Source organism: Penicillium atrosanguineum, assembly GCF_028827265.1.
Source record: "Penicillium atrosanguineum strain IBT 20685 chromosome Unknown utg000003l_segment0_segment0, whole genome shotgun sequence".
NCBI classification, from domain to species: domain Eukaryota; kingdom Fungi; phylum Ascomycota; class Eurotiomycetes; order Eurotiales; family Aspergillaceae; genus Penicillium; species Penicillium atrosanguineum.
The window spans coordinates 1361811-1378371 of record NW_026623135.1 but is presented as its reverse complement, the minus strand read 5'-3'; the positions used below and the strand labels follow the sequence as shown (position 1 = coordinate 1378371).

Sequence of the window (16561 nt, the reverse complement as noted above, 5' to 3'; positions counted from 1 at the left end):
GCTCCAGGCATACTGTAAGACACACCAGGGCAGCGTTGCAGTAGAAAAAGTGAAAAATACGAGACAAGTGCAAAAATACGTGGCTCAGCTCAGGTCCGCCGTGTTCCGCGGTATCGGCCAATCAGGCAACTTTGAGGCGGCCTAAGTCTCTTTTGCTCCCCTCTCCAAGCCCTGTGCTCCCCCTGCTCATTACTTGATTATCCTTCCAGGAACCTCTTCCACCTTCTTGCCTTGCCTTCTTGAAAGGCGCCTTGAAAGCGCTACATCGCCAATTGGGCACCGACACATTACCCGCAACCTGATTATCGCCTCTGCGTTCCCCTCTTCACATCTTTTCGGTAACTGACAAAGCCAATTGTCTACCATTGATCCCCCATTGCTTAGCGTCCTGGGTCGAGATCGTCAGGTCTATCTGTTTCGTTGTCCTCCCTAAACAGAGACTTCAGTCGCTGCATACCGCTGTGGGCGCTGAAACAGCAGATTTCTTTATCCGTCAGCCACGCGACAGCGCTATCGCAGACCACTTCGGAATAGGGAGAGACTCCTGCGACCAAGTCGATCGGCTATCATCTCTGGGAAACTCCCCCCCTGCACGGGCTCCTTTGCGACCGAGCGTGCTCACCTCACGGCATCTGACATCCCTTATCGGTCAGGGATTGCATGGCTGGTGTCCAGCTTCCGCCCAACATGACCGAATTTCGCATGCCCATCCATCAGGGCCCTCCCTCCCGCAAGCCCATTTCCGGCTCTGCCCAACCTGCCCACGGATACCAATCCTTTGACGCTCCTCGATCCCTAGCGCCACACTCTATCAGTGCTCAAACCACTCACAGCCGGACTCGAACCACTTCCTCCAACGTTCTCCCCTACGGTGCGTCGCAGCACTACCAAGGGGTTCCGCAGTCCGCCGTCTCTCCACATTCCATGGCTCCTCCGGCCAACTTCCCGACTTCCCGTCGCATGTCCAGCACCACCACTTCCACCAACTCCACCGGCAACAATACGATGCCGCACACCGAGACCGATATCCGACGAAGCGCCTCCAACCGCTCTGCCAGCTCGCAGCTTGGTTATGTAGCTCTTATGCGACGGCAAAAGGCTACGGTCTGGTGCGATCGTGCCCAGCCCGAAGATGCTCGAACACGCGAGCAGGCGTTGCGCGATAAGAAGCGGGCCTACCTAGAAGTCCACGGCGCAGGCGCCCGGCGATCAGGCGGCAGTGGCAAGATTCGCCACACTAAAGGTGCTATGGAATTCTCCCCTTCAAACTTGGTGGGCGCCAAGGTGCCCGTTCGACTCAGTGCCAACGAAATCGGCGAGGCAGAGGAGGATGCTCGCAGCACCGAAGGCGTCGCCATGCACAGGCGTACCGGCAGTGGCCGCAGCTCGATTACTAGCGCCCGCTACCCCAGTGGATACCAGCGGACCCAGGGTACTATGGGCAGCAACAGTACCCCGCCCAATGAGAAGACCGACCTACCGGGTGTGTCTGAAAACACACCGGCGGAGATTCAAGAGGAGGAGAAGAGCCGGTTATCATCCATCGTCAAAGATGATGCTGCCACAACCCACACGACGAACAGCAGTGAGATAGAGGACTGGGTTCCTGATATGGAAGCGCCCAACGCCGCAGACCAAGCAGCGCAGAAGGCCAAGAAGGCTGATGAACTACGGCGGCGGGGCAGCGTGGACGAACGAACAACCTCAATGACCAACGTGCGGCTATTCGTTGCTAATCCGGATCTCAGCGATTGAGATGTCTCGGGTTGATATCCTCTTCACGCAGCGCCTGTCCTTATAACTTCATTCGTCTTTCTCCCCCTTCACCTTTCTCATGATCTCTACCTTATTTGCTTTCTATTATTGTCACCGACGCTGCACATAATACCTCTCCGCCGAATCGTCGTGTCTGGTGGTCCTCGGCTGGTCTTGATGGCTGGCTTGGGCCGCTTTTATGTCTATATTTTTGCCCTTACTCTGCGGTGGCCCTCTCAAGTTCAGTGCTCTTGTGGCATCGCACACTTTAATGCTCAAGAAGTTGATGGGTTGGCTTATATCTACTTCTACTCGCCTTGTTATATCTGCATCCGGGCTCACCTCGGCTTTCTTTATTCTATAACCTCCAGTCAGAAGAGAGAATAATTGTCACATGAGAAATTTTTATTACCGAAATGTTCTCTCTTGAACAACCCCGTAGGTGGATTGTAAACAGCAGTAAGTATGCCTAGTTGTTGGTTGGCTAGATGGATACCCCCGGCGCTCCCAGGTAGCCAACCTCTATAGGACTCGAATCAACCCACTGGCCAGTGCCATTCCCACTCTTGAAAACGAGGCTGCCCCTTTCCCTCTCATTTCCGGTCATTTTGGGGCTATCAGCTTGTCCACGCGACATCTTCCTGACCTCGTCAGGAACCTGACATAAGCGGACACGTGCCTTATCGGACGCGCCGCGCGAAACGATTAACGCGTCCCTGGCAACCCACAGTTCCTCTCCCTTCGGATCTGGAGATCAAGCCCTTTGAATTGGCGTCGTTAAACAATCATTTCCCTTATATGCTTTCATTCCAGACCCTCTTCTCTTCCATGATTCACCTGTCCGATTCCTATCTCACCATCGCTGGCGTTAGGCCCATATGACCCTGAACCGTGTCGACCTCGCCTTCTAAACCTCATGGATACCGAAATGAACCTGTCTCCTATGCCAGTTCAGTCTGTACCGGCTTCTCCATCACTAGGTCCTCGCAAGCGATCGATACACGAAGTGGACGGAGCGGGGAATCCGTCCCCGAGCTCGAAACGTTCCTTCCCTGATGCCTCGAACGAAAACCAAGAGAACAGGGATCCATCTCTTCCTTTGCACCCAAAAGAGCCACCATCACCATCGAGCAGGCAATCCTTTGTTGTTGAAGTACCCGCCATGAACATTAATCAGAATCATGTGTCCACGGTGGCACCTACTGCCGGCGCCTCTGTGCAATCAGACCCTATCCAGCAAGCGGGCAGTGGTTCCCCAACAAAATCTGATACTACTACGGCCCCTGCCACTAAGAAGCGCAAGCTATCTCCAACCAGCCAACAGGCAAAGCAGCAGGAGAAGGAACGACAAAAAGCCGAGGAAAAGCATAAGAAGGAGGAAGACAAGCGCTTAAAGGAAGAAGAAAAGAAGAAGCGCGATGCTGCCAAGGAAGAGGAGAAACGTCTGAAGGAGGAAGAAAAGAAGAAGCGCGAGGCCGAACGGGAAGAAGAAAAGAAGCAGCGGGAGGAGAAGAAGAAGGCGAAGGAAGAGGAGAAGGCTGCGAAAGAAGCGGCCAAGGAGGAGGAAAAGCGTCGCAAGGAAGAGGAGAAGCAGAAGAAGGAGAAGGTCTGTACCATTGAAGTGTCATGCATCTCGGGCACCTCTACTAACACTGTCGTTAGGCTCAACCTAAGCTCAACTCCTTCTTTGCAAAACCGCGACTCCCCTCAGCTGTCACAGGAGCTGCCCCGGCATCCCCGAAGAAGACGGCTCCCAGTGTTATTGAAACAACTGCAGAGGTGCCTACCAGCACCAAGTCCGATTATCAGAGAGTCTTCCCCGACTTCTTCCTTCAGTCACACACAATTGTCGCACCTCCACATCGCTTCGAGCGGGACTCCGAAGCTCTGCAACATGTTCGACAGAAACTTGACGGCTATATGGCTTCACACAGTGCCACGATTCAACCTATACCTTTCAAACCCTCCGAAGTCTTCAATATCATTCCATTCAGCCGTCGTCGAGGTCGAAACAACCGGCCTGTGAAAGAGATATTACAGAAGATTCAGCGTGCGAGTGATGAGTCTTTACAACCGGGTGCCAAACAAGACCCCGCGCCAGTTCAGAACCTGCACAAGCTTTTGCGCACGATTACGGTCAAGTCCCTAAGATTTGGAGAAGATGTACGCCCGCCTTACCAAGGAACATGGACGCGCACTGTGCCTGAGCCATCCGTGAAAAAGCTCTGTCGAAACCCCTACCACCGTGGTTTGCCCGATATAAACTACGACTACGACTCCGAAGCCGAATGGGAGGAGCCCGAAGAAGGCGAAGACCTTAACTCCGAGGACGAAGACGAGATGAGCGACGACGGCGAGGATGACATGGACGAATTTTTAGATGACGAGGACGATGCGTTGGCCGGTGGCAAGCGTCGACTGATCGTTGGCGACCTGGAACCAGTTAACAGCGGAATCCGATGGGCGGCGGACGGTATTGATCCCGATTTGAAGATGTATCAGATTGAGACGATATCGGACGCAGTCAAGTTCCCGATCGATCCATTCTCCACTGCATACTGGGAAAAGCCGCGGGCCGAACCTGTCACAGCCAAGGGACGGGCTGCTGTGACTGGCTTGGAAGCGTTCGGGGTCAAGCCCAAATCGACTGCCCCTGCAGTCAGCACTGCTCTACCGCCACCACCGACCACGTCAAAAGCCAGGAAGCCGTTCCCTCCGGAATCGCTGAATGATTTCAAGCAGGCTGTTGACGGGAGCGATCTTAGTAAGATTGGACTGGTGGAGATCCTGAAGAAGAAGTATGTGATTGGAAATTAGATCCGCTTTCTCTCCTACGTGCTAACGATGTCTCCAGATTCCCCAAAGTGTCGAAAGAGACACTGAAGGCCACTCTTGACCAGGTTGCGGTCCGTATAGGCCAGAAAGAAGTGGATAAGAAGTGGGTGTGTCGGTGATATTACTATATTGTGTTGGTGTGAGAAAGGGAAGCATTTACTATGGGTAGCGTTTGAGGATTCAGCAACAGCTATGAGAACCATGACCATGAAAGCGGCTATCTAGGACCGGTGACTAGATGTGTAATCTCCGAGAGGGTAGATGAAGTGCAGTGCATCTGCAGGCGCAGGGGTGGCCAATTGCAGGGTCATGAGGCCGATGTGTAGCTTTGGGCATGGGGATGCAACTCGACTCGTCTTCCGAGACGGCATTGCTGAAGTATAGAGGGTCGGGTCCCATGGAGACTTCCCCCATCAACCAAGGCGTACCGCACCCATTCTGTTCCCCCGCCGCCCGTCTCTATGCCTTTCCAATAATCCCCACCAAGGCCATAGCCATCGCTAATTCTCCAGAAGACATCGCACAGGACTCTGACACGTCATTGGCCATGAAGATCAGACGCTGACTCCGCCGATGGCAAAAGGAGGGCGACTAGCGAATCACAAGGCCTCCAAACCGGGCGACCAGCTCAGTCGTGCATGCAGTGCCAACGCATCGTGTACTCGGTACTCGGTACTCAGCACTCAGCACTCAACTGTCTCGTCTCCTTGCGTCTCTACTCTCTCTACCTTCTAATCATTAACCTCCCTCTAACTCTATCCGTACTTCCTGACTGCATCTGTCCGCTTCGAGTCGCTATTCTCGACGCTCCGTGATTTGTCCTTTCTCGTTCTTTTCCTATTCACTCCCCGTCTCATAAACCTTCCCCTCTTCTCTTTTCCCTCCCTCCCTCTCTCTCCCTCTCTCTCTCTCTCTCTCTCCCTCTCTCCCTCTCTCCCTCTCCTATCCATCTCCATCTCCAACCTGGACTTATCCTCCTCTGTTCTCGGCCGGGCGCGTCGCTTGTCGGATGTGCAGTCGGTCTTTTGCCCCGCGATAGGACCATGCGATAAGGATCCGCCCACGGCCAGGGGCATTTCGCGACGGTGCACGCCTGGCGCAACAGACGAGATGCTATCCGAGGATTTGCCTTCTTCTCTGGCTTCGGGGATCAGTACGTATCTCTATTTATTTTTATTTTTTCTTTATTTTTTTTGTGTTTGTGGTTCTTGGTTCCTCTTTTTTATTTCTTCTACAGTATCTTCCATCTTGTTTTTGTGGGGACGCTTTCGGTGCCTGACCTCCCAAACTAATCGATGCTAATCGATGCCCCAGCCGTGCGGATTCCCCTCCAGAATGATCCACATGATCCATCGCCCGCATCGGTGCCTCTTCCTCCTTCTCCGTCGCCAGCGATGTCCTTTCCCGAGATGGGGCTAGGTGAGTTGGGTGGCTCGGGCCGTTCCTGTTCCAGTCCCAGTTCCAGGCCTTGGTTAATATCGGACAATCACCTCGGACACGTCAAACCCCCACCAGTCCAGGATGAGCCCATGGTCTCTTTTGAGGATTTTGCCACCCGCTATCGTCAAAGCCAGCGCAAACAAACCCAGAGAAAACGCCTGGAAAGGCGCTTGCGCGCCGCCAAGGTGTCTATCGGGGTTTCGTCGCGTATCATCCGCATCGGAAATACCGTGCAGCGCGGTCTGGTCGAAGCCCTAAAACAAGATGACAAGGCCAACTTTGTGGCTCTATACCACATGCTCTATGACCTCCAGGAGTCGTGCGTATCCAGCGCGCGACCCGACGAGCAGGATCTGGATGAACACGAGCCATCGGATCCCGAAGACCGCTCGGATTTCTTTCATCAACTAAGCCCCCAGTCTCGCGCGGACTTACTGGAGATCCTACGCCTGGTTCGTTCGGATCCTCAGTTTCTCGTCGACCGACTGCGCAGTTTCTCCTCCGCTCAATTGGCGGCTTTTACCTCTCCAGCTACCACTTTGGACTCCGGAGACCCTGCTTTCCCTTCTTCCTCACGCTCGAGGAGCCAGTATTCCTTTAATCGAAACCCGGCCCAGTCCGCCCCGTTCAAGGACCATGCGTATGCCTTTGAAAGGACCGATCCGTTATCTATCTTACTTTGTAACGTTTTTGCCGCACCACTGGAGCCTGAGACGCCCGAGGCCAGCCTGCGCATTGACGTCTGGTCGTCTGTCTGCGCCCAACTAATGTCCCATGGCAGCAGTAAATTCTACCCGCTCATTGGCCAGGTCCTGTCATCCTGGGCAACGGGCAGCAATTGGAAAGCCCGTCCTAAATTTGAACTTTACCTCATGGATATCCTGCAAACCGGCGCGTTTCTTCTGGAGCATATAGATACCCCTGCCGGATTGGACTTTGCAGCCGAAGCCTTGGATCCCCTCAGGACGGATGTCGCCGAGGAGTTCTTTGCTTCTGCCGTGGATGACTTGTTCCGCTTGCTCGATGATCCCGATGGAGGCTTCCCTCGTGCTGTTCTCCAGTTTGCTAAAGCGGTCCTCCGGAAATTGGATCATCCTGATAGCCGCAGTCGCTTCCTGGAATATCTTTTCGTTCAGTGGTTCTTCCCCAAGTTCCTTTATAGTGCCTTGACGTACCCTGAGGTATGATCCTCTGTCCCAACGGTGAACTGACATTGACCGTTTGTCTTCAGACTCATGGTTTGTTATTGGACTTTCACATTCGGAAAGATGCTCGCGAGAAGCTGCTAGGTCAGGTCGGCCTGCGCGCTTACTCTCAAGTCTTTGCCGTTTTACGCTCCATGTAGGTTGATTCCCGCGCGACCCTGCTCGCGTGGACTTACTGATTCGGCGCCAGGAACCATTATTCGATTTTGCGCCCGACGATCAAGCAACATGTTGATAATATGATTCTTCGCTTCCAAGTTTCAGTCCCCTCCGAATCCTCGACCGATTTCGTATCATCTATGAACTCCCCAACTCGCCGAAATTCTTCGTCCAGCTTTCTCTTGTTATCTTCCACAGACGTACTTACCCTTTTAGACGCTCTTTTCCCTCAGTCTTGTCCTCCCCTTCACTCTTCTCCAGTCTCAGTCGGTCTCTCCTCCTGGCCTTCCAGCGTTTCATCTTCTTACAATCTTCGCTCTGAGCCACACCTGGAACCTGGTTTCTTCCGGCCCCGCAATGCCGCGCCCTCTCAAAACGGCTCTCTATTTCCCATGGAAACATCGCCTATCTCTCCATCGGAAAAGGGCCTAGGCCAGCCCGCGGCTCGAATTCGCTTTGAATTGACCGATCTAGATGAGCCACAGGAGCGGTCGAGGCTGGAGCACCCGTCAGATGAATACTGGACAATATTTTCCATCGCCAAAGATGGTCAAGGTCTGACCTGGAGTCTACTTCCGGACTGTGAGAACGGATCGCTGGGGACATCGGTCCTTGATAGTGAAGATGATACCCATTCAACGAACTTAGGCCTGGAAGAAAATCACGAGGCCTTGCAAACTGCCATCGTCCGTCTAGTCAAGGAGAACCATGTTTATGATTCGGACGATCATGATCGATTGCCCGCTTCTTTACGGTCGAGTCCGCTCACGTTGAAGCACCGTTTTAATCAGGCCATGGCGTCTACTCATCATTATTCTGACTTTGTGGGAGCACACTACTGGTGGAATGCATCGAGACAACTCCGTCAAGGTCTGTCCGATTCTTCTCGGGCAGACGATTCTTGGATCCTGGGCCCTATGCACAATTCATGTATTCGTTCTTTGAACAAGTCACGGGCCGTGATTGAACGCTGTGAGAGTGACTTTGTATCTCTTGATCAAAGTTTAAGGCAACTCCAAGCGCAGATTAAAGAGTTGATGGGCACAATCGCCAAGGTCCGCAACAAGATGTGGTACATGACCGATGTGAAGAACTCCATGCGCTACGAAGAAGCTAGACATGTGGCAATGGCTCTGAAGACTATGGTATACCCGGCGAGAATGCCTGTCGACTATGAAGACACGCGATCTCGCGGAGCACGATCACTCGGAGGCTCCTTGTTCCAGAAGCCCGAGTTGCAGGTCATGAACATGATGAAAGCACCGAGCAGCCAAGGTGGTCCGAAGAAGTTGTCCGACGAGCAAGTTGAACTCACTCGCAAGTGGCTGGCCCACAATGCAATTGAGAACTTCTGCAAGGGCGAGGAGCGAATCCACCGGTTTTGCTATGAGGTTCGAACTAGCATCAATCGTCTTGTTGGTGGAACGATGTCGGAAACCCCGGTGCTTTGGGCAAGTGAATTATTCCAGCGAGAACGAGCAAGATACGAAGGCTATGGAACCCGCACCTTTCCTGGTCTCTCAATGCCGACAACTCCTCGGCCTTCTACAACTACTAGCGAGGACCCGCTTCAGTCTTCTCACTTCTATGGAAACGTCTCCCTACCCGATCCCCTATCTCGCCTCGCACAGGACATTCCGTCTCTAGGGAACAAGCCTTCTATTCAGAGTCTGACCTCTGATAAATATCGATCGCAAAGAGACGTCCCTTCGGTTGATGTGTCTTCCATCGGAGGTTCCCCAACAAGAGCCGCCTCGACATCGACCGGAGACACATGCAGCACTTTCTGGTCCCTACCACAACGACATCCCATGTATGCGGCTAGCGTGTCGAGTGCTTACTCACGGCCGCCTTCGATGTTCAGCGAGACTGCCACTCGACAACCTCGTCGCGCTGAGCGCAAGACCCATGGCAAAACAACTTTCATGGACGACCTACGTCAAACCTTGACTAGCCTATTGCTGAGCGACTTAGGCTCGCCGGTGTGGAGCTGTGGTAGTGAGACGGATGCCTGGTTTACGAATACACTGGACCAAACACGCATTCGAGTGCAGATGCAGAGGCGTGCTGCTATTCAGAAATTCTACTCTGACTATGATGAACGGTCCAAGCATCTTCGTGAGCGAAGACCATCTGGGGGTCGACGGAGCAGGTCTCTGGATCCCCCTGTTATGTGCGTTCGGAGCACCGTCAGTACGAAGCCGACCAATAGCGAACAGTCATCTCAAACTGAAGATGAAGCTGCCTTCTCGTACAAAGCTGTCTTCCACCGGTTGATTGAAGTGTTCTCGCGTCATGGCAACCCTTTTGTCAAATTGAATGCACTACGTGATCTGCGATCATTAGTAGTTGCTTCACTCATTTCAGCACACGATGCTGGAGCACATGGCACAATTCCCGGACCGGCTGGCGATGATGACTTGGCGCGAAGCCGTTGCGCCCGACCTCGGCAACGCACCCGCCACAGCTTCTCAGAAAGTCACATAACAGCCATGCCACAAACGGAAACGGCGGTAAATACATGCTCACCACCCGACTCCGTCACCTGTGGCTCCAGAAGGTCGGATTACTCTGCTCCGTCCGAGGACCAGATAGTAGCCACGCTCCGTGACCTGATCCTAGATGTGAAACCCAAGACCCTCTTCCGTGATCTGCAATTCATCTCTGCATTTGTTCCCGGGGACCAACTCAGCAAGACCGACCGCGGCACGGCATTCCTTCAATTTGGTCTCGCTGCACTAAGTCTCAAGGACGAGGTTTGTCACAGCATGGTCGAGATTGCAGATCGCATTGTGTCCCAAGAACTTGTGCGACGACACCCGCTCCCGGGGTCTGACTTCTATCCCCGACCCGGCCATGCCATCGAGGACGCAGCTTCAATGTGGATCATCACCGCCAAAGAAGGAAACCCAGTCGCACAGCGAGAGCTGGCCATCCTCTACCTCACACACCCTGAGCTGCTTCCTCGTGTGACCCTCCCACTCACTCGACCGCGGGACACCTTCAAAGCAGAGATGATGTACCGGCGCGGCAAGGACTCCAAGTCCGATCCGCAGAGTATGTGTATAGCGCTGCACTGGATGCAGTTATCCGCGAGCGGAGGCGACACGCTCGCGCGTAATCGACTCCGCGAGCGAGAAGAGTTCGATTCTATTGCATGATCTCATGTTCCATTTTTTGATATTATTTGTTTTTCTTTTGTACGAGGCAGGCCTTGATTATTATTCTTTGCATATACAGATACCCACCCATTTCGGGCGATTCATCTGGTGTTAGAGTTCTGTTCAGATTCATGTCGACCCACGGCGTTGTCCTTGAAAGACCGGGAAGCCTGTATCTGTTTTGATGCATGAATGACAACTTTTGCTTCTCTAAACAGTAGATGAACCTGATCTTCACAGCTATACCCGAGTAGACAAGAAAGATAGATCGAGATGGCCGAGATAAGGTAGGATTTCCCCACGTCTGTACCCAAAAACGTCAGGCGCCAAGGCCGACGTCATGCCCCACGCACCGCCTTTCTTTAACCTCATCTCACACCTGACTCGTGGCTCTGTCTTGTCTGTGCTTTGCGCTTGTGCCTAATAATCTTGACGCGAGCTACTTCTGACTCACCTGGGTTTCAGCTGAGCATTCATCTGACAGAACGCCTGACACAACATCACACTATTCTACCATCCCCACCTTACCCCTCCTGTGTCTACCCCCACTTGAAAATCGGAGGGCACTCTTCATCTTCTCCTACCACCCACGATGACGACCGCACCGCATATGCCGGCCAAGACAAACAGCGCCGATGATGTGCATGTACGCCCGAGAGGTAAGCTATCCAAGTCAGAGCCTCAACAAGCTCCAACATCTGGAATTCGTTCATTTTACCTGACTCATGTCTCGCGATACAGGCATCCTGAAGAACTCTCACTCCTACACAACAGCACCCGCAGCTGCAGCTCTCAGCCCACCCACCATCCCTGCCATACCCGAAACAGGCGACACCAAAGACCTCACTCTGCAAAACACCCTGCAGAACGCTGGCCGCCGCCGGTCATCCTCCAACGCCCGACCAGGCTCCTCCCGCCGCCAGTCCCTGGCCAGCGCCCACGATGACGAGAATAATCCTCGTCTAAAGTGGGACGAGGCAAACCTGTATCTAACAGAACAGGAGCGCACGGCAAAGATGAAGATCGACGAACCCAAAACACCCTACGCCCCGCACTACGACCCGACCGCAGATGACAAGGAGATCCGCGAAGCGGAAGCACAAGAGAGCTTGATCAACGCACAGGGCGTTCTCGTCGATGAACTGGATCGCTCAGCCAAGGCGCACAAGAAGGGTGTCTCGGAAGACGAGATTCCGGACCTGGAGCTCGGCGAGCCGGAGGAGAATTCCCTCGCTGACGCCGATCCATCCGATCCTCGGATTTTCCGGGATCGGAGCATGAGCACGGATTCGCATAAAAGCGAGAAGCATGTTCAGGTTGGCGCGGAGAATGGTGATGGTCTCGTGACGTCTGAGGAGTCGAAGGAGAAACATCGCCAGTTCGAGGAACATCGCAAGAAGCATTATGAGATGAGTAACATTAAGGATTTACTTGCGTATGTTCTTTTCGATCCCCTTTCCATTTCCATCTCTGGTCTCATCGCGACTAACATCTCATCCTGTCCATAGGCACCCGGAAGAACTGGACGAAATGGAGGAAGACGAGGACGAGACCGAGTCTGGCCTTCCGCCCTCTGTGCCGCAGGTTCCTGAACACTTTCGCAATGGTCAATAGGTAGTCTATTCTGGTTATATTTCCTATCTTGGTCTGACTCATCGTTTCTCATTTGTCCCTTGTCAATTTCTTTCCGGATGTCTCCGTTTCCAGACTGTGCTAACATGGTACGATCCGAATTCTCCTATTTCTTTTTCTCTCTATATATTCCCCAGCGGCTTTTTGAAGTTTTTGTGCGTTCCTATGTATACGAGCTGTGGCATCAGAATGCGTTTTTTCCCGTCATTTCTGGGGTTTGAGCTCGTCAAATGATATGCATCGAGGACTACCGACACAGAACGTGGTCTCTCTATTTAGAGTGTGCTTATGTCGTAGGTCTGTAGACAGTGATTATTATATTCAATCGATCCTTCTTCCTTACAATTATAGATACACCCTCAGTTCACCTTCCGTAACTACAACCATGACCCAACATATAGCATTTGAACCCATCACGGCCTCCGCACACTCCAAACATAAAGCTCATCTCCCTCAAAGTCAACCTCCCTATCAACCACAAACCCACACTTCCTCAAGACCGCACAACTCCCCAAATTCCCCCTCTGACTAATTGCATAAAGCCTCTCCTCCTCCTCCTCCTCCTCCTCATCACCCCACGTCCTCCTAGGCAACCCCCACCAAACACTCAGCATCAACCGCAGTGCCTCCGTTGCATACCCCTTCCCCCACGTCTCGGGAAGAAGCGAGTACCCGATCTCGGGACAAGGGACTACCACATTGATACTCAAGTACCCGATAAGGGGGACACCAGGCTGTGATTTATCGCAAATGGCGTAGTTAAAGGAACGGCCGATTGTGTCGGAAGTTCCAGAAGTGAATGTTTTACTGGAAACCCATTCGCGCGTTTCGGCGTGTGTTTTGAACGGGGTTTTGGGATGGCTGGATAGTTTGTGTTAGGATTGGGGGGGGGGTTCTTTTAATTCTCTCGAGTGTTCAATATTTTGAAGTATTCGAAGAACGAAGCGGGCTACTTACTTGAATCGAGCTACTTCTGGTCTCGAGCGAACGGCGAATAGAGCGGGAATGTCGGAGTCGGTGACGGGGCGGAGAAGCAGTCGGTCACTTTCTATGTTTGGGGCCACTGGTGGGACAATCACGCTGACTGGCTGGCGGGGTAGAATGTCGGCCATATTGACGGAGTTTTGGTTCAATTGCGGTGAATGTTATTGAAAGGTATGGGCTTGGGAGGTTCAATATGTTATAGAACGTTGCGGGAGCAGACTTTGCGGGTCGATTAGGTGAGGATAAGCACTAAGCCGGCTTGGGTGCCCGCCGTGGAACTGTTTCCCATTTTCCTATACTTTGATATCCACATTCGACTTCCTGCAATGAGACACGTCGGTCTATCACCTATGTCCTAAGAAGTACCACAGCACCGAATGCTCTCAGCTCAACATGACTTCCCTTGTAAGTATCCCCGCCCTGGTTGGAAATCAATGTCGAGAATCCCTTGTACTTCTCCACGCCCACCTTCTGCACTTGATCGGAGAAGTTCAAAAGCACAACACTTTTCTGTCTCATCTCTTGCGAGTATCGTTCATACCCGAGAATCATCTCGCCTGTCTCGGACTCGGGCAATGGAACATACGATCCGTAAACGAAGAGATCGGGGTATTCCTTGCGTAGCGCAATCATTGCCTTCCAGTATGCCATGATACTAGTTGGATCATCAAGCTGACTGGCAACATTCCACTCGGTGTAATCTTTGTTGATAGTCATCCACGCCTTCTCGCTCGTCGTAAAGCCCGCATTAGGCGAATCATTCCACTGCATAGGAAGTCGTCCATGGTCTCGCGCCTTGAGCTGCAACTCCCGGAGTACATCACTCATCTTGCTAACATCGCCGCCTCGAGCTTTCAGAACTCCTTTATAGTAATTCTTGCCTTCAACATCGATGTAGGACTCGGCACCATACTCCTTACCCAGGTTCGCCATCCCGATCTCCTGACCCGCAAGCATAAAAGGTGTTCCGCTCAGAGTCATAAGATATGTAGCAAGCATCTTGGCCGCCATCGCGCGGTGCTCCGGGGAATCAGATGCATAGCGAGATAGCGAGCGCCCGCTATCATGGTTGTCAAGATAGACAGTATTCCACCCATCAAATCTAGGCATAGCGGTCTGCCAAAGATCCGTGATTTTTCGAATCTTCCTCGGATGAAAATCATTGCGCTCATACTTCCCGCTCGCTCCAAAGTCCATATCGACAATATCGCCCGTGAAAAGCATGTTGAGCTCACGTCTGTCCTTGGCAACATATTGACTAACTGAGTATTCGTCCTTCGTGAATCCCAGCTCGCCGACAGTCATAACGTCATATTTGTCCAGGACTTCAGTCCTGATCTCGCGGATATAATCGTGCATCTTTGGACCAGATGCGAAGAATTCCGCGCCAGACTGGTACGGCTCGTCGTTGATTACCTTTCCATCGGGTAGATCGGGATGTTTAGACATCAAGTTCATGCTGTCAATGCGGAATCCATCGACGCCGCGATCGAGCCAGAAGCGCATGTCGTCGTGTGTTGCTTTGCGCATTTCAGCACTCTCCCAGTTCAGATCTGGTTGACTGGGTAAGAAGAGAGCGAGATAATACTGGCTAGTATTTTCGTCGAAAGCCCAGGCACTCCCTCCAAAGATGGATTTCCAGTTATTAGGCTCTTTTCTGTTCCCTTGCTCATCGTATTTGGGATCGCGCCAGATGTACCAGTCTCGCTTGGGATTGGTCTTGGAGCTGCGAGACTCTTTGAACCAGGCATGTTGGTCACTCGAGTGATTGACGACGAGATCCATGAGTATTCGCATTTTCTGTGCATGTAGTTGGTCGATGAGGTCTTGGACATCTTGGACTGTGCCGTAGGGGGCGTGGATTGAACGGTAGTCGGCGACGTCGTAGCCCATATCCTTTTGGGGTGAGGCGAAGATGGGTGAAAGCCATATTGTGTCAACGCCTAGTGACTTGATGTAGCGCACTTTGCTCACAATGCCGGGGATGTCGCCGAGGCCATCGCCGTTGCTGTCGAGGAAGCTTGCGGGGTAGATTTGGTAGACTACCGCTTCTTTCCACCAAGCTTTTTCAATGGAATGAAAGCTCATTGTGGAATGTATGAAGCTTGAATCGTGGCTTCAAAGGATTGAAATATTGGTTCGGGGGCGTAAAACGCGCGTAGAAGAAGGGGTGGAAGAAGAAAAAGTGGTGGAGATCGTTGTTCCCAATATATAGCAAAGAGCAACCATGGTCCTTCATTTTCTTGATCGTTGCATCGAGGTTGTCGAACTAGTGCAGAACCTGGGGTAATCTGGGGAGAATCCGGGAGGAATCTGGAGACATATCGGATAAATGGATGGGGAGAGGCGACTATACGAAGAGGCCTATGCTTCATTGTAGGTTGACTTCGTGCATAGTTTATCCGAAGAATCTCCGATAGTACTCAAGAGGTCCTACCGCATCTCAACCCAATACCCGGTTACAGCCTCCAACCCGAGGGGTGTATCATGATTTAGCGGTGAAAAATCACATGGTTGTTCAAAACAAGTTCATTTAAACGGGGGTTCCAAGCCGATGAGCATATCCGAGGAATCCATGGCAACCGATAGGGTAGGTCAACATTATACAAACTTATGTTGAAGATTTTACTGGCTGGGTCAAGAAGAGGAAATGATTATGGATAACTGCTTGGTATATTATAAGGAAAATTCAACAACATACCTTGGAAGATAAATCGAAAGATGTGTAGATTCTCTTCGAGCGTTCTGCCCCCAACCTGATTAATCTAGCAAAGCCACGAGAAAAAGGGACTTATATGAGCAAACGTAAGAAATGATCCCATAAGTCTTTGCGATCGCGTCACTTGCTAGTACAAGTCCACAGCTACACGCCATCGTTTTAATTTTCTTATTGATCAATCAATGAAAGCTCTATTAACCTGATAGAGCCTAACTAGGTGCATCGAGGCTATGCAGGCGCTTCGTCCAAATCCGAAGCAGAACTTGGTGTTCTTAACTCCAGACTCGCGGCTTGCAATAAATAGTAATTTAAAGGAAAACCCGGCCTTCTGCAGGAGGCCGGCACAGAAAAGAGTGTTCTAAATCCAAGTCCTAAGTATAGAAAACCTACACAAAATCAGACCTGACGTAGCGGGCCGTGCGTACGTGGGACACGGTTATATCGTAGTCTGTAGTGTCTCTAAGATCGGTACGAATGATCTTATTAAGTATAGATCCGCGCAGATCGTTATATAGCGGACACTGGAATAGGATATATCTTAGTATTTGAGATCCCTACTTATAGCTATAACGATCTAATTCCCTTTCTTTAATCTTTTACAGGAATTGCCCTAAACCTATACGTATTATCTTATCTGTATGCGGTTTCAGTATCCTCTATGATACACTTAA

General features: G+C 51.8%; 6 protein-coding genes across 6 annotated transcripts; 4 read left to right on the top strand and 2 right to left on the bottom strand.

The window, feature by feature from the left end:
* Window positions 1-687: 687 nt before the first annotated feature.
* N7443_003933 (uncharacterized protein) lies at window positions 688-1755 on the top strand (the record flags this gene model as incomplete). Its single annotated transcript, XM_056883989.1, has 1 exon — window positions 688-1755. The coding sequence occupies one exon, from the start codon at window positions 688-690 to the stop codon at window positions 1753-1755; it is 1068 nt and encodes a 355-aa protein (XP_056742267.1).
* A 916-nt stretch (window positions 1756-2671) lies between these two features.
* Window positions 2672-4709, top strand: N7443_003932 (putative chromatin assembly factor 1 subunit A; the record flags this gene model as incomplete). The annotated part of the gene is made up of 3 exons (XM_056883988.1): window positions 2672-3361; window positions 3418-4553; window positions 4610-4709. The coding sequence occupies 3 exons, from the start codon at window positions 2672-2674 to the stop codon at window positions 4707-4709; spliced, it is 1926 nt and encodes a 641-aa protein (XP_056742266.1).
* A 1176-nt stretch (window positions 4710-5885) lies between these two features.
* Window positions 5886-10555, top strand: N7443_003931 (uncharacterized protein; the record flags this gene model as incomplete). The annotated part of the gene is made up of 3 exons (XM_056883987.1): window positions 5886-7211; window positions 7262-7371; window positions 7426-10555. 3 exons carry the CDS (start codon window positions 5886-5888, stop codon window positions 10553-10555), a joined length of 4566 nt encoding a protein of 1521 aa, XP_056742265.1.
* A 592-nt stretch (window positions 10556-11147) lies between these two features.
* On the top strand, window positions 11148-12169 carry N7443_003930 (PP1-complex regulatory subunit GLC8; the record flags this gene model as incomplete). The annotated part of the gene is made up of 3 exons (XM_056883986.1): window positions 11148-11214; window positions 11297-11990; window positions 12064-12169. 3 exons carry the CDS (start codon window positions 11148-11150, stop codon window positions 12167-12169), a joined length of 867 nt encoding a protein of 288 aa, XP_056742264.1.
* A 431-nt stretch (window positions 12170-12600) lies between these two features.
* N7443_003929 (GNAT family N-acetyltransferase) lies at window positions 12601-13299 on the bottom strand (the record flags this gene model as incomplete). Its single annotated transcript, XM_056883985.1, has 2 exons — window positions 12601-13048; window positions 13145-13299. The coding sequence occupies 2 exons, from the start codon at window positions 13297-13299 to the stop codon at window positions 12601-12603; spliced, it is 603 nt and encodes a 200-aa protein (XP_056742263.1).
* A 220-nt stretch (window positions 13300-13519) lies between these two features.
* On the bottom strand, window positions 13520-15259 carry N7443_003928 (alpha-glucosidase; the record flags this gene model as incomplete). The annotated part of the gene is made up of 1 exon (XM_056883984.1): window positions 13520-15259. The coding sequence occupies one exon, from the start codon at window positions 15257-15259 to the stop codon at window positions 13520-13522; it is 1740 nt and encodes a 579-aa protein (XP_056742262.1).
* Between the last annotated feature and the right edge of the window lie 1302 nt (window positions 15260-16561).